Below are 24,668 nucleotides of genomic sequence, written 5' to 3'. Positions count from 1 at the left end.
GTGACCTCTTCCAATTCCACTCATATGCATTTTCACAGTCTCATATTTTTAAAAGAGGAATAACGTCCCATCATGTAAATGTGCCATGTCTTCATCATCCAGTCACCCCGTTAATGGGCATGTAGGTTGTTTCCTTTTCTTGGCCGTTGTGGATAGAAGAGCATTGCACACGGGTGTGCAAGGACCTCTGTAGTAAGACGGCGTCCTTTGGAGAAACGCCCGGGAGTGCTGAATCATGTGGCAGATCTATTTGTGGCTTTTTGAGGAACCCCCATACGGGTTTCCATAATGGCGGTGCCAGTTCACACTCCCCCTCAGCAGTGTTCCCCTCTCCCCGAGTGCTCACCAGCCAGCGTCTGTCCTCTTCCTTTTAGCTCTGCCATTCTGAGTGGGGAGGAACTGAAATCTCAGAGCCGCTTTAATCTGCATTTCCCTGCTGCCTTAGCAGGTGACTGCAGTGAGTCTGATGGCATAGGCCCTGTGGCCTCTGTAGAAATAAATGGTGAACTTGAAAAGCAGAGAACCAAGCACTGACCTGTCTTCTGTTTCCCGACTTGGGATATGGATCTGTAAGTTCTGTGGTTTCTGAGGACTAATACTCCTTACAATTTCTGCTTGTATACAATGTCCGCAGGAAGTGCTAGGGAGTGTCTACTCAGATGTTGCATCTCTCCAAAGCCCCGGGGGAACACACAAACCTATTCAGTTTTTCTTTATGGTTAGAGAGAATCATACTTTTACACTATATTACATTATAGTACATTACTATTATATATTGATGTTTGATAATGATCAATCAAGTGATATAAGAAGACAGTGTTGACGCCGGGCATGGTGGCGCACGCCTTTAATCCCAGCACTTGGGAGGCAGAGGCAGGCAAATTTCTGAGTTCGAGGCCAGCCTGGTCTACAGAGTGAGTTCCAAGATAGCCAGGGCTATACAGAGAAACCCTGTCTCAAAACAAACAAACAAACAAACAAACAAAAACAAAAAAACCCCTAAAGAATACAGTGTTAAACTCAGTGTGTCATAGGTTAAAAGAAAAGACATGAAAGCTGAAGGGAGATTAGCTGGGCAGAAGGGCTCCAGTGGGGATTTGGGGGGTGAAAACGACTGAAGTTGACTCCATAACTATAGGAAACAGTCAAACAACCAAAAGCAAAGGAAAGCAAGCAGAAATATAGAATACCGGGCTGGAGAGATGGCTCAGAGGTTAAGAGCACTAACTGCTCTTCCGAAGGTCCTGAGTTCAAATCCCAGCAACTACATGGTGGCTCACAACCATCCATAATGAGATCTGATGCTCTCTTCTGGGGTATCTGAAGACAGCCAAAGTGTACTTACATATAATAAGTAAATAAATCTTTAAAAAAATATAGAGAGAATGCCATGTGCAATTGTCCTGTAGTCATCTATTACATTTTTCTTCTGCCGATGATAATAACACCTGTGTTTTAAAAATTCTTTTATCCATTGATGAATGCCATTAGGTGCTGTGGCCTGTGCTAGCTAACTTTGCATATTTCAATGGAAGATAATATAAAGTTAAATGAAATTCTAGACTCAGTTCCTCCTTCCTCCTTCCATGGGGTTCATATCCTCATGGGCCCAGGGACTGGTCACCACACAGACTGTTGCAACTTTCCTACACTGCAGAAAGTCACACTGGGTACTACGTGGTCATGAGTACTTAAACGTTCTTTGGGTGGATTTCACTGTGTGACATCAGGGCAAGCGTACGTCACCACCCTGCCAACTTCCCTTAACGTTAAGAACTCTGTATCTTTTTGTCTTTCAGTTCAAAAGGATGCTTAACCGGGAGCTCACGCATCTCTCTGAGATGAGTCGGTCTGGCAACCAGGTGTCGGAGTACATCTCAAACACGTTCTTAGGTGAGCAGAGCAGCGCACAACTTAAGGCTTTCCGTTGACTTCTTCGCGCCATTATCTTTAGAGTTAACTTGTCCTAGAGCCCAAACATATGTTAGAAAAGCTATTTTAAATACATAATGTTAATAAGTGGAGACTCCCAGCCTCAGAATCAATTTAAGGTGACAGTATGTTCTGTTTGTTTGTTTACTTACGGGGCTGGGTATCAAGCCTACAGCCTAGCACATGCTAGGCAAGTACCATACTACTGAGCCACCTCTCTAGCCAAGTCTTCCCTAATACTAAATTATAAAATATTTACCAAGGTATCTATTCATGGCTGTATTGAACACTTTTTTTGTTGTTGTTAAATGCCACTATTAGTGGGTACAAGGGAATTAATAATAAATTATAAATGGGCCCTAACCCCTAAGACGAAGACTTCATAGTCTGCTGATTACCAGGCCGAGCTTGACTGATACAGGTGCAGTTCTAAGGGAAGCTTGCTGCTGTAGTCAAGAGTGGGTGTGGTTTTGTGAGACAACCCTTCTAACCTTAACTGCAGACAGAAAATGCCATAAGTGAAAATTAATCATTTGAATCCCTCCTAGCCATGGGAATGTACCTTTAAAACAAAAATTACTGTACATGAAGAAGCAAATTCCTATACTGATGTTTGTTGAACCTATGCTGTACAAGGATGAGCAAAGGCCTTTAACAGAAATGAGTGTACAAAGACATCTTATGTCTATAGCTTTTACTGTAAAAATTAGCATATGTGCCTATCGTTATATGATGTTGTGGTTTGTCTGTGGGTCCCTGTAGACTGGGCTACATCATAAACATTTCCTTCTTATTGCACGGGAAACAGTAACAGAAGTATCTGGCCATTCTGAGGTGTGGCTTCAACTCCCACAGTGTGGCTGGTCACAGTTATTTAGCCCCCGAGTTTATTCGCTGCTATTTTTGATATGTGTGCATATGAAGTTTCTAACGTTTTAAAATACATGGTGAAACTGGAGTCCATATAGTAGAGCAAGTTGTTTCCAAACTTCTAAATGAATTCAAATGGGAATAGAGTTGTCAAACAGTAAATAACCAAGTATTTTGCTTTCTTTAAATTGGCTCTCACATCTTGCGGTTTTCTCTCAGGATAATCTGTCAGGAGGCCTCTGGTAATTCAGTAGAATCTGTTTAATTTGGGGCTTGAGGATACCAACTTGTAGTCAACTCTAAAAGGAAAAGTAGTGTTTGGAATCACTTCTTAGAATATATACTGAGCAGTTACGGTTGGTTCATTTATATGTTATGTGATTAAGAAATAAAGTTGAATTCTTAGTAAATGTAGGGTGTCTCTGAATGTTTTAAGATAAGCAACATGAAGTGGAAATCCCCTCTCCAACTCAGAAGGAAAAGGAGAAGAAGAAAAGGCCGATGTCGCAGATCAGTGGGGTCAAGAAGTTGATGCACAGCTCCAGCCTAACTAATTCATGTATACCCAGGTTTGGGGTTAAAACGGAGCAGGAAGATGTCCTGGCCAAGGTGAGGGGACTCAGGGATCACGACGTGGTACACCTTCTCATGAATTAGTTAATTCTCTCTCTCTCTCTCTCTCTCTCTCTCTGTCTGTCTTCCTTCCTTCTTTTCTTTTTCCTTTTTAAACAGAAAAGTTAATTAATTTATTTTATTTTAAAAACTGCTTTAGAGTCACACATAGTGGCACAGGCCTTTAATCCCAGTACTTGGGTGGCAGAGGCAGGTGGATCTCTGTAAGTTTGAGGCCATCTTGGTCTACATAGTGAGTTCCAGGACAGCCATAGTGAGACTCCAGTGTAGTTCCAGGAACTACCTAGTGAGACTGTGTCTGTCTCAAATAGAGATATAGAGATAAATCAACAACAAACCTACTTTGTTTTCTTTGAAGTAACTGAGAGAATGTGTGTGTGTGTGTGTGTGTGTGAGTGAGAGAGAGAGAGAGAGAGAGAGAGCACAAGTGTGACTAGGACATCAGATACCTTGTACCTGGAGTTATAAGAAGTCCTGAGCCACCTAACATTGGGTGCTGGGAACTGAACACAGGTGCTCAGGAAAAGCAATAATTGTTCTTAACCACTGAGCCATCTCTCCAGTCCTTGATTTGAAGGTGGGAAAGTCACTTCATAAATCTATAAGTCATTAAAGTTTAGTAATATGCAGTTTTAGACATGTGGCTTGGATGATTTGTGTTTGTTGTGTTTGGTGGCTTGTTTCCCTTAAGCATCTCCATTTGAGTTCTTGACCTTGGAGAGTTAGAAATCTATCATCTCTCCTGGATTTTACACTAGGTAGATTCTGTGACTAGATTTCATCTATTAAATTATTTGAGGTCAAAATTGAAAGCCTATGAATGTAATTTGCCATCAGATTCATGAGTTTAAGCAATGCTGTGGGTCAGGATGTTGACTTGAGCTTGCCTGTTCACGTGCCATTTCCTTTACATTTAAAATGAGCCATTCTTTATCTTATGTCAGCAGTGTTTTCCATAAGAGTCGGTTATTTTTAAATGCTTCAACTTATTGTCACTTGTTGTTCAACTTCGTGTTCTCCGGGTGCTTTCCTTCGACCTAGGAACTAGAAGACGTGAACAAGTGGGGCCTCCACGTTTTCCGAATAGCAGAGCTGTCTGGTAACCGGCCGCTGACTGTTATCATGCACACCATTTTTCAGGTAACCGGCCTCTCCCTGTTACCATGCACACCGGTTTTCTGGTGATGTCCTCCAGTTGCTTCTAAGCAGGGACTGTGTTGGTCATTTTCTGCTGCTGTGACATGAGCTACTCTTTTGAGAAAGGATTTATTTTAGCTCACGGTTTCAGGGGGCCTGGGCAGCTGTCCCATTGCCTTTAAGTTGTGATAAGATAAACCCTGAGAGAGTAGTTGGCTCAGCTGAAATGAACAAATAGAGGGAGAGAGGAAGGGGGAGGGGACGTTATCCTGGGGCAGGACAGAATCTTCAAGGCCTGCTCCTTTCAGCTCTGCCTTCTTCATGGTAGCCTATCTAGCCGTGAACTCACTGATAAGGTTAATGTACCCATCCCATGGTCGCACAGCCACCTATTAACTGTACCACCTCCACAGTGAGGCACTGGGGCAGGTTATACCCCAACTGCCCAGCCCTTGCACTGGGCACTGTACCATCCCCTTTGACTTATTTGGATGCCTTTCTTTGACTGCTCCTTTATAAAGAACATTAATGGTAGCATTTTTCTATTTAAGAAATATGGGGGAATGGAAACAATGTATTAACAATAGTTATAAATTCATCTCTACAATGCCAGACTCTTCTCTTTCTCAACAAACGAACCTGATTAGCCAGAGTATAATTTCTTGAGTATCTTTTTTAGTATTCAGCCATCTTTCCTATACCCGTTTCTTGCCCCTGTACCACGTCAGGGTAGGCCTCCCTGAGAAGCTGGGGCTGGGGCTGGGGCTGGGACTGGTTCTGGGGCTGGGGCCGGTATCTGGAGACTAGATGAGGAACTCCAGCCTGCGAGCAAACGTGGGTTCATCAGTGTGACTGAGGAGCCCAGTCAGCAGCTGCACTGAAGCTGCCTGCCCGCGCTGAGGACTGGCACCCCACTCCTCACACGGAACCTCTCAGCTACAGTAGAGTTATTCTCAGAAGGCCAGCCCAGCTTCGGATTGTTCCTGCCCTTCCTGGATACTTCCATTTCCCTCAGTAGATATAAGGAAACATTGTCTCATTTTGGGGGTGGGTGATTTGTAGGCAACACAAGTGTATGATTCTCTTTTAACCCACTCTGGGGAATGAGTTTTACAAAATGTTAAGAGGGTTTCTTTCCTTACAGGAACGAGATTTGTTAAAAACGTTTAAAATCCCAGTAGACACTTTGATTACGTATCTTATGACTCTGGAAGATCATTACCACGCCGACGTGGCCTATCACAACAACATCCATGCTGCAGATGTCGTCCAGTCCACTCACGTGCTGCTCTCTACACCCGCTTTGGAGGTCAGGCTCTTGTCTGATGTGTCACTCGCTTGTCCCTTGTACAGAGCTCTTATAAACTCAGATGTTGGAGGGTTCACAGGACAGGCAGCAACTAACTTCCGTGGGGATACGTCGACTTACTTACAAGGAGGAGAAAGTTACTGTTGATAAACAACAGATCCTTTGATGAGTTTTATCAGTGAGAGCTGCTAAGAGATTTGGGGATTCTGAAATGATCCAGTGGGCATAGCACACACACACATCTCACATACTGACTTCAGGCTAGGTCGTTTTCTAGAACTTTAGTCAGACAGCTGTAGTTCAAAGGTCGATTATTTTCTAAAATATAAGCAACATGTTAATACTTTCCAAGAATTTATTTGAAGGAAATGCCCTTTTGAATTTTCCAATCCTAAGCAATTGTTCCACTGAGTGTTTAATAAAGGGGTTTGATTTCCATAATCATTTTGGGGAAAGATTCTGAGTTGCTGTATAGTTTAAACTCTCCATTGTAAAATTGTGCTTGTAGCTCATTATTTGGCAGACCCCTCAGCCATCATTCTGAGGTGAGAACAATTTCTGTCCTGGTCTCCTCCACCTCTACACCCAGGGACATTTTGGGGGATATCTGGAGACATTTTTGGTTATACATGCTCCCACATGTTGTGAGTTAAGGCAAAGAATTTTCTAAACAGCCCAATAATGTGCATGATGCGCTCAACACAGCCTTGTCGGCACCAAGGCTAAGAGCTAGTGATTTAGATGACAGGAAGATGAGAGAACAAGGAATCCCCCCAGCATTATTGAGGCGTCAGATGTTCTCACAGTAGATCATTAAGCAAGTTGCCCATCAGCCTATCCTTGCAGCATCATTTCAGACACATTAATATTTTTTGAAAATATAACATGAGTTTTGTCAGGAGGTATAATAAAGTCAGATGAAATATTTTGCTTTCAAATCACGTTTAAGAAACTCATCCCTAAGCCCCTACTTGATGAAGCACATTAAGGTTCTGCCAGACTTTACCCTGTGTTCCTTCTGAACCCTGGGGTTGGTTATTGCATTGGTTTATATAGCCCTTTACTCAGGCAAATCTGGAATAACATAGTAATATTACCTGTGCTCTTGGCTTCCCAGGCTGTGTTCACAGACTTGGAGATTCTTGCGGCCATTTTTGCCAGTGCAATACATGATGTGGACCATCCTGGGGTGTCAAATCAATTTCTGATCAATACAAGTAAGTGAAGTCTGGTTTTGTTTTGTTTGTTTTTTGTTACATTTAAAAAAAATAACTGGGTGGTTTTTATAAGTCCATGTTTTTCCAGTATCATAATGTGCTTTTGACATACATAAATATGTTTTGGCAATAGTATGACACTAATGTAATTTCTCTGCAAATGATCACGGCCTTCCGAGAGGTGGGCAGTTGGTGTGTGAAAATAATCTGTGTGCTGTAGCACCTCTCTAAAAATTGTCTATGACTGTGTTTCTGCGAAAGGCAATCAGGGGGTTTTGCATGTACAGTGGTGTAGGCCCCCTATAGGAACCAGTACTAAGGCTCTTCACCCTGTGGATCGTCCGTGATCCCAGACATCAGAGCTCTCCTTCCTCCTTCCATCGCAGATCGGCCTCCAATCAGTTCCTTTTGTAGATCTCCAGTGAAAGTAACAGGACCATAGTTTCTAGGCTCTTATCTTTAACAACTCACTTTCCTTATCCCCCAGTGACCTCTCGGTGCCATAGAAGATACCACTGTGTCTAGGATTGTAAGGGATGGTAGAGATCCAGTTGTATCTCTGATCCACCACAAGCTAAAAGAGTGTGGAGGAGATTTGTCTCTTCCTCTGCAGAAAGGTTTAGCAATATATAAATGCTACTTGGTACTTGATGCGGCTAGGTAAATGACTTAGAAGTACCATGACATAATCCTTTCCTGTCGTGCTGAGGTAGATTGATATTATAAGTTTCCCTTTAGTGAAGAGACATGCCAACTTGTGACTTGTTTGCCACATTCAGAAAGTACCTTTCTTCTGCTTCGGTCTGTGGGTTACATTTTGCCCTTGTGCTGTAGTAATCTGGCTATCCTACTTACATCACAACTTATGTCCAATCGTTACTGTAGCAAGATTTAAAGAGAGAAGGCCAATGTGACGACTGTGTCTCAAGAGGCTCCATTCAGGTCTGTGAGATTGCTTAGAGACACTCATTTCTTTCAATAGCCTCTGTAGAAACAACAAAATCTGTTGGTGATCCACAAATGGAGCAAAGAGGGGGTCAGAGGACTTAAGTGCCTCCTGTGACTTGGAGTTGGTAGAGCACATTTCAGATGTTAATGGTACAGCACATTTCAGATGTTAATGGTACTTACTACTCAGGCAGAATCACATTTCATGTGCTCACTGCTTTATGAGAACCTGTAACAGGGCACATCAAAAACATCTGCACAAAACTATTACCACGCTGGAATCTCTGCCTGGGCTTGCACTGGGCTGGGTGTTCAGCATAGACAAAGCACTTTCTCCAAATGGCTGGCAGGTCACATGGTGCAGAGTTACACTTGAACTTTCCGTAAGTCTGGCCTATTCAGTAGTCTGAGGCCTGTGCATGTCTTGGTATATCCTTAATGATATAGATGTCAACAGAATGTCTTGTTTAATTTTTGACATTTAAGAGAGACCTATTTTTCTTTAAGTTATAACATCAAACACTGGAGGAGTATTTCCTTTGCATTCGATCATATATGCTAGTGTATGTTCCTTATAATGGCATCAGAGTGAAGAACAGCAAACACACTTAACTAACTCATAATAGATTCATCCCTTTAAAGATTGAAAGACAACCAGAAAATGGAGAGATTTGGGGAATGCTTATACATTTAGAGAAGTGGCCAAAGCTGTCTATCTAGTTTCATTTTTCTGGTGACACACCTAGCTAGGCAGAAACCTGTTTTTAGCATTGTAATGGTGGGTGAGACCACAGCTACACAGGGAAGACCTTAGTTAGCTCAAGGATCAGCTCTTGTTGTACATTCAGATGATAGAGTGTAGTGAGGAAGTGCCATTCCTCAGCCAGTGAGGTACACAGATGTGTGCCAGGGCTGACCAGAATCACTGCCTTAGCTTTGAGTGATCACTGGCGCCTGCAGTCTCCCCTGCTCCCCTCCCCCCACACCTGCCTTTTCCTTCTTCCTCTTCAGTAATGCAAATGGCTAATATGCATAGCATGTAACAATTGAATCTCTGGAGACTTTAAACATAACAAATCTAAGACCTTTATGAAATAATTTGTCAAACTTACGTGTCTATTTTTGTTTGTAGTGACCCTTCAGAGAGAGACCTGAGTTTATATTTTCTTTGGCTTTCCCAGATGGATTCAGGGCTAATGAGTCAGATTTCCACACTCTCAAGCCCTTGACTCAAGGCTGGTCCTTCCAACTTCCAAAGCCAAAGGTTGAACCTGGTTTTCATAACAAAAGAATCTTGAGTTTTGATCATCATTTCAAACCGCTAGAGAGATGGCTACCTCTCTTGAAGAGGCATAGTGAGCTTTAAAGACATGTCCCAGGGCACGCTGTCCACAAGATTTCCAGTGCAGTCATGCCCCTGCCTCTTAGCTGTGATCTCAGTCTTCAGTGATTTCTTAGTTTGGGGGGACTGACTGGTTTCATACAGTGGTGTTTTCCGCTACTGAAAGCACCCATAGGTTCCCAAAGCAGGGTGGTTCTTTCTACCTGGCGGAGCTGACGATGCTTGCTTCATCATTGTTATGAGACTGTTTGAGACTCTTAGTGTACAATGAGAAGTTTAGTTTTAACGAAGACCTTGGTAACACCAAACATGGAGAAATTGAAATACCAGGTAGAGAAGTTGCCTTAGCCGTTTTAAAGACAACACTGATAAATCTACCCATAGAGTATAAATAGCTTCATAAAGGTTTGACTGTAGCATACTAAAAGGCATTTATCATGAAAAGATCACTTGATTTTTTCCGTTTTATTTTCTGAAAAAGTGAAACAGTGTGAAAGGTATGAACATGTATGGTGTTATATTTCGCTTGGAAAGAAAGTGTTTTGTTTACAGTAAAGATGGCCAAGTTTAGGGAGAAAGATTTATTCTCATCTTGTATTCAAAGCATGTATCTCTGGGTTTCCAAGAGAAGAGAGGCATTACATCACAGTAAGTTGAAGTGGGATCTAGCTACCAGCACACTCACTTTACAGAAATTATCAGTCTCTCATATCACTTGAACATATATTTTCCATAGCTATACCAGTGGGTTATATAATAGAGACCTTTCTTCTTTGTTTAAACCTTTGAAATAAGGACACGTTTATTTTTTAACTAATGTGACTATGTAGAGAACAAGGGCAAAACATTGGCTTGCAATAGCTTGTGTTATGTTGGCAGAAACAAGTGCGTATGTGGCTGGAGATGTTACTCCAGACAGTGGAAGAAATCGGAAAGTATCAGGGTACATAATGTGAGTGGAGAGATGGGAAGAAGGGCAGTTTAGGAACATTTTGTTTAGAAGTCTATTTCTTAAAAAAAAAAAAAAGCATACATGAATTGTATAAAACAGTGACAATTGAACTTTCACAGGTGACATTTTCATACATGTGTGTAAAATATTTTGATGTTATATTATGATGTTATCATACATGTACATAATACACCTTAATATAACCCCAGCAACACAATACCTTGCCTGTCCCTCGTAGTCCTGGTTCTTTCAGAAGTCCTCACACAGATGACTGTTTATGCCTCCAGTGACTTAGTGACATGGCAGAATATGTTTTCATTTTCAAACCCTTCACATACAGTTCATAATCATCTGTTATAATAAAGATGTGTGTGTGTGTCAGTGTGTGTGTGTTTGTGTGTGTGTGTCAGTGTGTGTGTCAGTGTGTGTGTCAGTGTGTGTGTCAGTGTGTGTGTGTCAGTGTGTGTTAGTGTGTGTGTGTCGGTGTGTATGTGTCAGTGTGTGTGTGTCAGTGTGTGTGTGTCAGTGTGTCTGTGTATGTATGTAAGTTAACTCTTTTCCATATTTGCCTAGAGAAGTCTGATAAATTTAAAATTTGACCCATGTTCCTCTTAATATAGAATACATCTTTCATCACATTAATTTTTAAAAATACATCCATCCAGTTGATCTCAGGGCTGGATGGTGTATGCTAGCTTGGTGGCCATGCCTTTAATCCCAGTGCATGGGCAGACCTCTGTGAGTTCAGTGCCAGCCAGGGCTACACAGTGGGCTCTTGTGGATGATGATCATAATAATATGTTCATTGAAAAGGGAAAAAGACACAATGTGCGAAACCATGAAGGGAATTCCTCTCTGCGATGAGTTTTACTGATCTTTCAAACTTCTCTCTAGGCACATGTATAAGCATAGAACTTTGGACATAAAACTCATAATGCAGGTGCTTCCCTGTAATCTATTGTCTTCTCAGAGACGAGACCTAGTCTAGACCTGTGTCCTGAAAGAAAATAAATCAACATAAGTCCTGTTGGTAGACACTGAGTTACCCATTTCCTTCTGTGTACATCACTTTGAATATGTATAATCTTAGACTAAAACTGATTTTACATGTGTATACATATTGTTTTATTTAATCCAACAGAAAGCTTAAACTTTAATAATTTTAAGTTCATCATTTGAACTTTTTTGTAAGGTTCTCTCTCTCTCTTTTTTTTTTTTTTTTTTTAGGGCATCACATTTCTTAATTTTTGTTGCGTAAGTTGGTAATTAGTACTGTAAGATAGAGTTCATTCAAGTCTACCTATACTGCCGTACAGTCAACAAGAAATCCTTAGGCGCTTAGTACTTGCCCTTAGTGGGGGAAGACAGTGTTGGCAAAGCAAACGAAAGCGTATCTTTGCCATCTGCAAGCTTACAGTCTTAGTTATGATAGCTGATTTCTAGGGATGCCTAGAGAGCTGGAACATCTTAATTTCAAGTGAGGCTGAAGGAGCCTTTCAGCAAGAAGTTAGCATTAGAATTAGCAGACCAAGTATAGATCCCTCTGACCGATGTGCATGGGCACCGGCACCCAACAAATGGGGGCCCAACACAGTAGATGAGATGGGGGAGACAAATGGCATTCTAGTCTGATCTAGGACACCCATTATCCACTGCTTGTTTGCAGACTTCACTCCCTCCCACCTCATTCCCTCATGGTCTTCGGACAAGGACTAGCTCACCACTGACTTTCTTGGCTCTCCAGCTTATACACTGCAGATGCAGGCCTTCTATAAGCAAACACCTAAAGCAATTCCCACAATAAACATATAGGAATGCTTATATCTGTAAGCATCTGCATCTGTCCTTCTGGTTGTGTGTCACTGTAGAAGCATGACTCGCAGAGAACTGGGTTCCCATTGTTGTTACAGGGAGAAGAATTTTCTTTCTTTTTTTTTTTTTTTTTTGGTTTTTTCGAGGCAGGGTTTCTCTGTGTAGCCTTGGCTGTCCTGGAACTCACTCTGTAGACCAGGCTGGCCTCAAACTCAGAAATCCGCCTGCCTCTGCCTCCCGAGTGCTGGGATTAAAGGCGTGCGCCACCACGCCCGGCTGAGAAGAATTTTCAGGATGAGTTTTCAGAATTGCATTTGGGGTTTTCAGTGTTGTCCAATCTCCTTGATTTGAGGACATTGTGAATTCTGTTTCTTGTAGTAAGGAGAACACTGGTCATCCGAGTTATGGAATATTTATAGAGATACCCAAGATAGGCCTTGGTACTTCTTATCAACCCCTTATAGGGTGCAAGAAGCTGAATGACTGTACCATTTCAGCACCTCTTAGGGGATGCAGGGATGTGGTGACATTGCTTTGTTACTCCCAGTGTCACTGGACCCAGTATTGGTTGAAAAGGATGAGCTTGGGGATGGGAATTCCCAGATCAGACACACATAAACAGCTTGTGCTTCTGAGTGTGTCAGGACAAGAGCCTTCTTGGCTGCACTAGCAGGGACAGATTGCTGAAAGCCAAAGTCCGGACCTCCCATTGGGAACTTGGTGAAATTTGTAAAGACCCATTGGGGTAGGGCATATTGGGCCATCCCTTCTGTGTGAAAGAAAAGTAATTACTTATAACATGTCCTACAACCAAGACACACACACATACACACACAAGCTCCTTGGGCCTGGCTAAGTTTGGAAGCAGCAGTCTCCTTTGGGAAGCTGTCACACCCTGACTCATTACTGACTGCCATGAAAGGCTGTTCGTGGTAAGAAGTCCCTTGCTGTGTCTAGGCCTCCATGCAGGTGCCTCATGACTGTGCTGGTCTAGAGAAGCTCAGGTGTGCCAATAGCTCATGAGGTTGTTTGGAGCTCTGTTCAGGGCCCCATTGGTGATTCGTGACACAGAGCTTTAGGATTTCAGAGCAAGGCCCCGCTATCATCAAAATTCAAATATAGAAGATTACAAACAGCTTAGCAATAAAACTGAAGCAGCAATAAAAACATCTCCCCATAAAGAAAAATCCAGGGCTCGGTGGAGTCACTGTTAGCTCTTCAAAAAAGTATAATAAAAGCATAACGTGAAGAGTCCAGAGACAGGTTGCCTGTGACTATTGGCCCTAGAGCATACCAGCTGCATGACACTGACGACACTCCCTTTCCGAAGGCTCATTTACTCCATGAATGTGCACTATATTCAGATCTTCCTAGGAGAGGTGTGCGCTTTGAAGAAGACACACCATACCAACCCCTTACAACGGGAGGAGCAGAGTCCTCTCAGGATCTTCTCTTCTTGACACTCTTAAGTTACAAAGGAAGAGAAGAAGCTAACATAAGTCAGATGGCCAGCAATAATCTTTAGTTTTGTTTAGGGACCCACATTTCTAAGTAGGTTGGGACGTTCAAAGAGGGAGATGATGTTCGGGCATGAGGTAGGCTGGGCACGTGTAACAGCGGTTCCGAGTGGCAGAGGCCCTTAGAGGACAAACAACCAACTGTGTCTTCAGCAATGAAGAAACACTTCCTGGAACCGGTGGCTTCTACAGGAAAGTGCCTGGTCAGCAGGTCTCTCTGCCCGCCCACTACCTTCCTGTTTATACACTGGACAGGAGTGTGAACTTCCAGGACTCGACTCACGAGTCCTGGGTTAGCATCTGTAGTGAGGTGCCACAGGCTTCCCTTCTGCTTTCTGTGTGACTGTGCACTTTCGGTGACAAGCATAGAAAGTTAAATGATGTCTTTGAGGTTCTGTTTCTTAAGTGCTATGGGTGTGTTGTTGGTGTGTTTCATTTAAAACTAAGCTTTTACCACCTGGTCCCAGTGGTCCTGCAACAGCATCAGAGTGGAGCAGCTGACCACCTCCCTCCATAGCTCCTAAGGACTCATTTCTTTACCTAAGGCAAGCTTAGCCAGTTCCTTTAGCCTTTGTATCACAAGCCGTCCTTAGGTGGAATGGAGTGTACCCTCTATAGAACAGATGACCTTCCTGGAAGGAAGCAGCAGCCCCTCAGCTTGTCCCGCCTCTCTTTTCAAGGGGAATATAAATCTACTGATATTTCTATAAGGCCAGGGGAATCCTTATATCAATGCCCCTCATCTACATATATGTGTATTCCCCTAAAAGGACCCTGGTAGGCTAAGTCACGTTATTCTCTGAGTTAGACAGTACCATGCCTTCCTTCGTGAATTAGCTCCTTAAATATGACTCAGCTGTGTCTGTACAGTGTCTTGTGCTCAGATTCTGTGTCATTTTCTATTTCAAATGTCTACTTGCTTACCCATAGGCTTTCGTAGACTAGTTAGACTCGGTCAGACATTCCCTTTAAACAGTATTTTTTTTTTAGACACATAAGACTGGACAATATGCATGCACATGTACTCCTGAAACTACACTGTCTTGTTTCTGAGCAGAGAGCAGCAGATTAGATGTGTCCTTTCTTATGTGTATAGTTCTCATAAAATCATAGAGTTCCTTGAGGAGCCTCGTCACAAGCCTCCCCCATCCTCTCTTCTTCAAAGCAATTGATAAGTAGTACCAGACACTTGTATTTTAAAAGAAGCCTCTGAATGAATATATATATATATACATATATATATATATATATATGTATATATATATATTAGAGCATTCATGAAAATAAGGATCAAATACCCATGCTTTCCATCTTTACAGTGACTTAAGGAAACAAAATAAAGTGTCCTAAAATTTTTCTTTTAAAGGTGGGCATAGAGAGCTGGCTCAGGGGTTGAAAGCTCTTGCTGCTCTTGCAGAGGATGCCATGGGTTTGGTTTCCAGCACCAGCATGGCAGTTCACAATCATCTGTAACTCTGGTTTCAGGGGGGCTGTGATGCGCTTCTCTGCCCTGCACATGTACCAGTCACTCATGAGGTACATACACATATATGTAGGCAAAACACTTACACACATAATACAAAATTAACCTTTGGTGGTTGGGGGGGGGGGAACCCTCCTGTGTCTAGGCCTGCTGTTTTCAGGACTAGGAAGAGGCAGAATGTCTTTTTGTTATTAATACAGAGGCTCAAAGCAACATGGGAAGTGCAGAATCTCTACCTTGGGCCTGCAGGCAGGTGGACACGGTCTGTGAAGCCATGAGCAGCCAGGCAGGAAGGGCAGTCCATAAGCATAGAGCATTGCCAGAAGTCTCAGAAGGCAACAGTGAGGGCAAAAAGGGGTGTTAATGAGAAGGGTGGGCACAATGAACAAACTGAATACTGTCCTGGCACTCTCTCTGAGTAAGAACAACCTTGCACCCCCGATCCCTACACTGCATCCGGGCAAGTGTTCCACAGTCATCTGGAAATGGCACCTCACGTCCAGGACACAAGGCAGATGTGAGGACTAATCCCACAGTCTGCTGACCTGATAGATCCTGAAGAGATAATGTGGTCCACTTCTTTCACTTCAGGGAACTGACCAGCACTCACACACATATCAGTCAAACTGTAACCCTCTCCTAAGGCTCCAGTGTTCTTCTGACTCTTGGATGATTTGACACATTTGCTCTTGGGTGATAGAGAAGTTCAGGGCCAACTGTCTCCTAAATGGAAAGCACCATGGAACTTGGGGGCTTGTTTTCATTCATGTATGTTGGCCCAGACCAGCTCCAAACCTGTTATCCTCATGTCTCAGTCTCCGGAGTGCTGGCAGTGAGGCAAGACATTAAGCCAACAGCCTTGGTGACCTGCTGCTGCTCTTCTTTCCAGACTCGGAACTCGCTCTGATGTACAACGACTCCTCGGTCCTAGAGAACCATCACCTGGCGGTGGGCTTTAAGTTGCTCCAGGAAGAAAACTGTGACATTTTCCAAAATCTGACCAAAAAGCAAAGACAATCTTTAAGGAAGATGGTCATTGACATTGTGAGTAACCACAAAAAAAAAAAAACAGAGTTTCAAGTTCTTAGAGATGACCTCAGGTTCGACCTGAAGGAACGGCCTCTGCTGTCTCCAGCAGGCTCCTTTTGTAATGGAGTCTGTTCGGAGCAGTTGGGACTTAAGGCAAAGGGCCTCACTCATCAGGCTGGTTCCTGAGGCCCTCTCAGCCAGGAGCAAGACAGAAGGACGACTCAGCTGAAGCAGAGTATCCTCTGCAATTCCAGTGGAGTCTTTCCCTCCTTCCCCACCCACTTAGAAATACCTTCAACTTGACTCTCCTCTTTCTGTACATTATTCAGAGTAGTGTGACAATGGGAAAAAAAATCTGTGGCTATGACAAAATTATACTTAATTGAAAAAATTACATTCAGTTATTCAATTTCTGTTTGGGGTATGTATGTGTGCACACACATTCCCTAGTGTACCTATGGACTCAGAGGATGGGTTGTGGGTGGTCTGTTCTCTCCTTTTACCACCTAGGCTCTAGGGGTCAAATTCAGGTCATCAGGCTTGGTGACAAGCACCTTTATAATACCCAGTTGTCTTGTCAGCCTCCAAAGTACATTTCCAAGTTGTGTTAGACACAGGGAAGCATTGTTTGTCCTTGGTCAGCAACAAAACAAAACTAACTGGAATACCGTGCATCCTAAGTGCTGTTTGAGGAGCCTTGAGTCAACATGTTACAGGTCAGCAAAGGCTCAGTAGTTCAGAACAAGCGCAGACAATCATGGTGGTTTTTACCTTGAGATTGTCAGGCAGACACCTAATGAATGTTTCTGCGTTGTACATGTTTTTCTGGCCTCCCAAAAAACGTGGCATCAGTGAGGGAGAGAGACACCCCCCCCCAGAAGAAGTCATCTCCATTGTTACTTCATACCTCATCATCATAGTGATTCTTCATCATAGTGATTCTTCATTCTTCCTGAAACTCAAAACAATGTCTGTCCATTTGCAAATCCGCCTTCCTTCTGGCTTTAGTTCATAGAACCATCTTTGCCCTGTCAGGTCCTGGCGACAGACATGTCGAAGCACATGAACCTGCTGGCTGATCTGAAAACCATGGTTGAAACCAAGAAGGTGACAAGCTCTGGCGTCCTCCTCCTGGATAACTACTCCGACAGGATCCAGGTAAGCCAGTGGCTGAGTTTGCTCTTTATGCACACCGCAGTGTCTGAGGAAGACAAGAGCCATGGCTTCTTTGTCTCACCTCATGCATTCGGAAGCTACACTCGGGAGCTTTATCTTACTCTTCTTTGTCTTTAATTGAAAAGAAAATAGTGCTCACACAATAGTTTCTGATGGTGGCTTTTCCCCGCCCCCAACCTCCACTCAGAGCCTTCCCACCACCCTAACCACCCAACCCCATCTCCTTTTTTTCTTTGTTTAGAAAGCAAGCAAACAAGCAAACAAAAACGACACAATCAGAAAACACAATATACAAACAAAAGACCAGTAAGGAAAAAAAAATCTAGTCCTTTGCAGTTAAACCAGTAAAATCATATTGGCCTGTTCATTCGCACATAAAATAGCAAACTAAAACAAAAACTCAACATCCAAAACCAGACCATTTGAGCAGCTAGGAACTTAATCTTTGGTGCACAGAAACAAAAACAGTGCCTCTCAAGACAGTTAAATGCAGAAGTGGCATAATTCAGAACTATTAATACAGGTGTGAAACGCAGAGGCACAGCATGGTTGAGCTGTTTGAAATACATCTGACACTACGTGTATTTTTAAGTGTCACAGTCATCTGATGTGAATTCCTAGTTTCAAACCAGAAAGAGCAGCTGCCGAATAAGAAATGCCTCCATCCATCCCAGGTCCTTCAGAATATGGTGCACTGTGCAGACCTGAGCAACCCCACAAAGCCACTCCAGCTGTACCGCCAGTGGACGGACCGTATAATGGAGGAGTTCTTCCGCCAGGGGGACCGGGAGCGGGAGCGTGGCATGGAGATAAGTCCCATGTGTGACAAGCACAACGCCTCTGTGGAAAAATCACAGGTAATTCAGCAGCACACAGAAGGGCGGAGCCACCGCTGAAGCACTTGGCTGCTCTGTCTTTATACCTCACAGTATTGTTGTTTTTTTTTTTTTAATTACTTGGGATTTGACACGATAGACTTCATTTCTGTTGATTCAAAGAATTTTCTTACGATTTACAGTCATATAGCCATACGTATGGTACAGGAGTCTCTCACTGGGACTCTGTCCATCTAATGCACTCCATACATAGAATGATTGGCTTATTTCAGTTATCTCTACAAATTGGCTATTCTCAAATAAGGTCCAGGACCTACACCTTCCTATGTAAATAAGTAGTTTTCTTTATATTGTTAAGTATCCCTTGAGATAAGAGTTCTAACTTTGACCAGCTAACAACCATACTTAGGTGATCTGTTGGCTCAAACTGACCAATTTACCAAACTCAGATTAGTAATATTCTATGCAGGCTCTATGGGGGGACTGTGATTTGGTTGAGCTTCTCCAAGTTTCTTAGGCCCACTGGTTTTCTTCTTTTTTTTTTTATGACCAGGTGGGCTTCATAGACTATATCGTTCATCCACTCTGGGAGACGTGGGCAGACCTCGTACATCCCGATGCCCAGGACATTTTGGACACTTTGGAGGACAATCGTGAGTGGTACCAGAGCACAATCCCCCAGAGCCCCTCCCCTGCACCTGATGACCAAGAGGAGGGCCGGCAGGGACAGACTGAAAAATTCCAGTTCGAACTAACCTTAGAGGAAGACTGCGAGTCAGACACTGAAAAGGACAGTGGAAGTCAAGTGGAGGAAGACACTAGCTGCAGTGACTCTAAGACTCTGTGCACCCAAGACTCAGAGTCCACTGAAATTCCCCTTGACGAGCAGGTTGAGGAGGAAGCTGTAGCGGAGGAGGAAAGCCAACCTGAAACTTCCGTCCCAGATGATTGCTGCCCTGACACGTAACAGTATAAAGGCTGTCCCACTCTTTCTTTTTCTTTTTTTTTTTAAAGTAGAAAAATATTGTTTCCAAAGTGCATGTCACTTGCCACAACCATGGTCACACCTCACTGTCACCTGCCAGGACGTTGGTTGAACAAAACTGACCTTGAACTACTCAGTCTGGCGCTCAGGAATATTGTAACCAGTTCTCTCACCGCCCCCATGTCATCGGAGAAGAGAGATGTCTTCACGTACAGGACGTGGACGTGACGTCAGCTTGGCAGAGCTGACAAAGCGGATAAAGTTGACTCCAACTGTTTTCCAAGGGAGCCTGTGGCCCATCCAGCTGCCCAGACGCTAAGATCGGATTGCAGGGTTCCTTTCTGATTTGCTTGCAAACGTGTTAAGAAGAAAGAAGGCATTTGGTGACGCGTGTGAACTCACAGATGAAGCAATGACAGCGTCATGAACAGGACACAGCTTGGATCTGTCCCCTGGAGGAGGATGAGCCACAGAAATTGCATACTTTTCTAATTTCAAGTCTTCCTGATACATGACTGAACAGTGTGGTTCAGTGAGCCACACTCACCTCTCTCTACATTTTGTATGATATGTAAAACAGATTTTTTGTAGAGCTTACTTTTATTATTAAATGTATTGAGGTATTATATTTAAAAAAACAAAACAAAACTCTGTTCAGAACTTCATCTACCACTGGTTTTTTTTTTTTTTGTTTTGTTTTTTGGTTTTTTGGGTTTTTTTTTTTTTCTAAGAAGTAACTTGCAAGTTTTCAGTACAGATCAGTACTACACTGGAGAAATCTCATTTACGAATTTTACTTGCACCTTAGAGGTCCTAGCAATGAACTGATTTGTAGTGATTCATTCTTTTATATACCAATGACTTCCATACTCTAAAACAGAGAAACAAATTTACGTTGCGGGAAAACCCTTTTTGTAAGTGTCCATTGGCTCCTCCTTTACTTCCACTCCTCCACCCGCCAGGGGAGTTTGCTCTCCCACATTGCTCCCCTCACTGTGTGCAAAGTGAGTATTTATTCTGTAATACGTCAATGTGCATTATGTCCAGTGTTGTCTTAAACCTCATAGGAGCTCAGTCGTCAGCTGCTGTTGTCTGAAGTAAATGGGAGATATATAAATACCCAGTAGCTAAAACAGTCAAGTCTTTTCCAGGCATTTTCCTACCCACTGCCTTCTGGTAATTTCCTTTTTTTTTTCCCCTGTGTCAGGAGACATGCATTCACACATGCTTGTCCTTGTAGTCATCTGAACATTTCACCATCATTTTATTGTTGCTCACAGCCAGTTACAGGAAGAAAAACATTTTCGCATCCTGTTGCTTGGTTTAATGTCTATGCCAGCCTCTGCCCATGTTCACTTGATGGGGGTCTTACCAAGTCTGTTGCTACCATTCTGACTGAGGAAAAAGAAACAGGTTGTCAGGGCAGGGCTGAAGTTGAATTCTTCTACATGGTTCTGTCTTCTCTAACTTTTTCCTCTGAGGTTGCAGAGGAAAAGCATGCTAAGTGTTATATAGGCAGTTCTTAAGACTGTCAGCTGTCTCTATCAACAAATACCAGGACAGCTGCTGTTTGAACTGCCCAGGGAAGTGAGACCTCCGTGAGGAGCAGCCCTGGGAAGTGGTTCTGAGTGCTGCAGCTGCTCTCTCCTAATGGACAGCCTGGTAACATGTGGACTTTGCTATTGATTCTTCTTGCTCCATCAGCTTGTCCCATAGGAAGGACTGCTGCAGACACACTAAAGGAGAGTGGATGATACCGCTGGCTCCAGGCGGATCGTTATGCGATGGGATCTAAACCAGTGGGTTGTGTGAGTCTGCCTCAGTAGAACATTAAGAGAGGAATCCAGATTTCAGCTGCAGGAACTCTGTGAATTTATGGCTTAGTTCCCAGGGTTAACTTGCTGATACCAGTCAGCCTCACGCAGCACGTTAGACCTTAGTCGTATTCTTGGAGTAAGGTTTGGAGCCCATGCTGTTTTCCTTTATGGCACCCAAATGGGGACTAAAGGAGAGGGTGGTGTATGACCAAATGGAAAAGGAAACATTTAAGTCCTAAGTCTGGAAAAAAATATGAATAAAACTTCTCCGGGAAGTTGGAGGCTAGTGACTGAGAAAGTAAGTCTTCAGCCAGGGAGATCACCCAGGCTGCGCACAAACCTTGTTGCAAGTTCTTGAATCCAAACGATGCTTAGAGCCTTTGGTACAGAAGTGTTTCTGATCTGTGGCATAGGGCGGGATAAAAATCAAATAAGTGATCATTGGCGGGCCAGCCACCTTTCCTTGTGAAGAGTGCATGGCACACAGTCAGCCTTTGTGTGACCAGAGATTTCACAAAACGCTGGGGCACCTGTTTCTCTTTTCATTTCACGGATCCCTGAAGGAGGTCTAGAAGAAAAGGCGATGAGTCTAGAGCTTATCCCCCTTTCTAAATCATTCTCGCTTTCCTTCCTCCCTACGTGTGGCATTCCCCCCTCCCCCGACAGAGTGCCTGTAGTCTTCATAGTAGAATAAGTAAGTAAATAAATCAATAAATAAGCAATATGTCATAAACAGATCCATACTGCAGGCATTGACAGCTACAGTAGTGGAGCTTTTGTGGTGTAGTGTGTTGGTTTTAAATGGCATTGTGCTGTCGAGGTATCCACTGATGGACAATCAAGCTGTAGAGGACACACAATATCCAAGAGTTACGGACTAGTACACCAGACCTACTCAGCCATCTGCTTACCACCCCCACTCCTTGACCATGCCCCGCCCCCGCTCACTCTCTTGTCAAAGTGTGCTTCACGAGACACGCTGCATTAACAAGAACATCTTTATACAAGTGGCTTCACATCTCCTAAAACGCCATAAGAAAAAAAATGCAATATCTGGGTACTGTATGGGGGAAAAGAAGTCTAAGGTTTGCATAAAACCAGTACATTTCAGCTTGCAAGTTACGGAACGTGATAACGCTGTTTCCATTACGTTTTCATCCACATCAGTAAGTCGCAGTAACACAGTGGAGATAGAACAAACCACAGATAAGGAGAGAAAAAAAAAAAACTTGAATGAAACAGATTTTACAGAAAGCTTTATGATAATTTTTAATGCATTATTTATTTTTTTTTTGTGCCATGCATTTTTTTTCCTCACCAAATGACCTTACCTGTAATACAGTCTTTTTTGTCTGTTTACAACCGTGTATTTATTGCAATGTACATACTGTAATGTTAATTGTAAATTATCGGTTCTTATTAAAACATCATCCCGCGCTGGGATGGTGTTGACATACTTGGAAACTCTTGGTGAGAGAATGAATGGTGTGTATACATGCTCCTTGTACATTTTTCTGTTTCTTCTGTAATATAGTCTCGTCATCATAAAGCTCGTTTATGGAAAAATCCAAGAAAAATATAAAATACATAAAGATATATAAATTTAAATAACATAGCTGCAGGTCTTTGGTCCCAGGGCTGTGCCTTAACTGTAACCAATACTTTCTTCTGTTTTGCTGCAATTCAAAGTTAGGTGGTAGTGAGGCTCGGGCTGGGCGTTTTGGAGCCGTGCTCCTCATTGATTGGATTGCAAAACTATAGATGACGGCTGGAGAACCTTCTGACCCTTGTGAGATAAAACCTCTTACATACACGTTGCCACGGAGCAAGATGGCACCGATGGTGCGCATTCACCAGCTGAGTGCCGGGAGCTACTACACCTGGATACACGGCATTGGTTTTCTTCCTCCAAACCACACATCAAGAAAACATTCTTCTCTAGGGACTGGAGAATGGCCTTCTGGCTTCTAGTCCTCACGGGAAGATGAATTTGATTTGAAATGGGAGCCATGGTTCACTAATCTTGTCAGTCCTGTGTTCACCGGCTTCCTGCCATGCTAAGATATTACACTATTTTAAATTCTCTCCTCTCTCCAAGATTAACCAAATTTAGAAATATGGATGATACATAGTCCATATGTATCATACATATGCATACAGACACGTGCGCAGACATGCACATGTCAGTCATCTGTGTAAACACAGTTATATGATGATGCCAATTCATGTAAAATAAAGAATCCATGTCTCTCGAAAATTGTTTTTGTGTGTCCACGTGGAATTGTTAAGCATAGCCTTGTACAATGGCCAGTCCTGAAAGCCACAAGAGCTTCTTTGTGGAAAAGGTGGCCACCTCCCACCATAGCCCAGCCCTTAGAATATGTGACGTAGAAAAAAAGAAATTCTTTTTTTTCTAGGGAAAAAAAAAGAGCCTCTTATTATTTCATTTTATTTTTTGACACAAACTGTAGATTTTAGCAGCCCTGGCCCAAAGGAATTTGATTACTTTTGTTTTAAACAGTACAAATGGGACACTATACTCAGAAAATACATCCTTCGCTGATTTCAGTTTTTAATCGCTTTATTTCTTTGGGTATGTTTTCAGAGTGGTGAGCTGTGTGCGAGCATCACAGATAATGAATCTGTCAGTGGTTTCTTAGCCTCTCTTACAGCCCATGGGGATAGCACTGTACATCAATACCTTCATATCAAATTTTTATATGCCATGAAAATAAAAGCATGGGTTGATTCTGCCTACTTAATGATTTTGTCTCTTACAAATAGTATGATTTTAAGTGCTACTTTAGTCAGAACACATTTCTGACAGGAATGGCCTTTTCTGAAATGACAGGTTGGTGATCTCATGTCAGCACTGATATTTATAACCAGTGAGACCCTAGGATGTCAGTCCTTCCATACAAAACCCCCTCAATTCACTTGTGGGACATACTAAGTACAATACACAGCTTTCTAAGTAGGTCCAAGAAGGGGCTGTCTGCATTTAAATACATCTTCTGGTGGACTAGAAGCTATCATTTTGATGTTCAAGAATTACTTAGACACTGCTCTGCATATTTCAAGCTTCTGGGTTTTTGAGTGAAGGAAAACCACGGTCTACTCCCCCTAGGCCTTGTTCTCTGGGGAGACAGGCATAGAGCAGCTCATTGCATGTACACAGAATCGTGACAAGAAGGCCGGTGTTACACGTGGTCAGAATATTAGGTAGGGTTTATCTGAATAATTTTGTTCCTTGGTTGGGTAAGACCACTGAGATAAAATCTATAGACACACACACACACACACATGCACTCACATACATGCCCCTGCACAAATACATACATGTGCACACACATACATTCTCTCTCTCTTCTCTCTCTCCCTGTCTCTCTCCCTCCTCTCCCCTCCCCTCACCTCCCCCCTCTCCTTTTCCTATACTGTGAATCTTCTGTCTCCATCTCTCCATCTCCCCTCCCCTGTTTGTCCTTCAGTGAGATTTGACTTTGAAACAAACAAGATCAGAGATGGTTGACTTTTATCTTTGGTCTCCACTACACAAAGTAGCTGGGTGTTGGAATATTGAGAAGAAAACTATATAGAAAGAGCATGTGGTCAACACTAATCCAGTCAGTTAACCATGCTTGCTGATTGACATTTAGATTCTACATTGTTCACT

The 24,668-nt window shown here is 42.9% G+C and overlaps 1 protein-coding gene across 9 annotated transcripts in view; it reads left to right on the top strand.

Moving 5' to 3' along the window:
• Positions 1 to 23,752, top strand: part of Pde4d (phosphodiesterase 4D) — a 1,452,168-nt gene extending 1,428,416 nt beyond the window's left edge. For all 9 annotated transcript variants that reach the window (XM_021180268.3, XM_021180267.3, XM_029468213.2 and 6 more), the window contains 9 exons: positions 1,800 to 1,893; positions 3,239 to 3,411; positions 4,477 to 4,575; positions 5,717 to 5,881; positions 6,999 to 7,098; positions 16,042 to 16,196; positions 17,217 to 17,339; positions 18,032 to 18,214; positions 18,747 to 23,752. In XM_021180268.3, coding sequence (XP_021035927.1) covers positions 1,800 to 1,893; positions 3,239 to 3,411; positions 4,477 to 4,575; positions 5,717 to 5,881; positions 6,999 to 7,098; positions 16,042 to 16,196; positions 17,217 to 17,339; positions 18,032 to 18,214; positions 18,747 to 19,160 — 1,506 coding nt within the window. In that variant the 3' untranslated portion in view covers positions 19,161 to 23,752. The remainder of the gene's footprint in view (positions 1 to 1,799; positions 1,894 to 3,238; positions 3,412 to 4,476; positions 4,576 to 5,716; positions 5,882 to 6,998; positions 7,099 to 16,041; positions 16,197 to 17,216; positions 17,340 to 18,031; positions 18,215 to 18,746) is intronic.
• Positions 23,753 to 24,668: the final 916 nt, after the last annotated feature.

Source organism: Mus caroli, unplaced genomic scaffold (genome assembly GCF_978045245.1).
Source record: "Mus caroli unplaced genomic scaffold, Mus_caroli_1 scaffold_15, whole genome shotgun sequence".
Classification (NCBI taxonomy): domain Eukaryota; kingdom Metazoa; phylum Chordata; class Mammalia; order Rodentia; family Muridae; genus Mus; species Mus caroli.
This window is presented reverse-complemented; position numbering and strand designations above follow the sequence as displayed.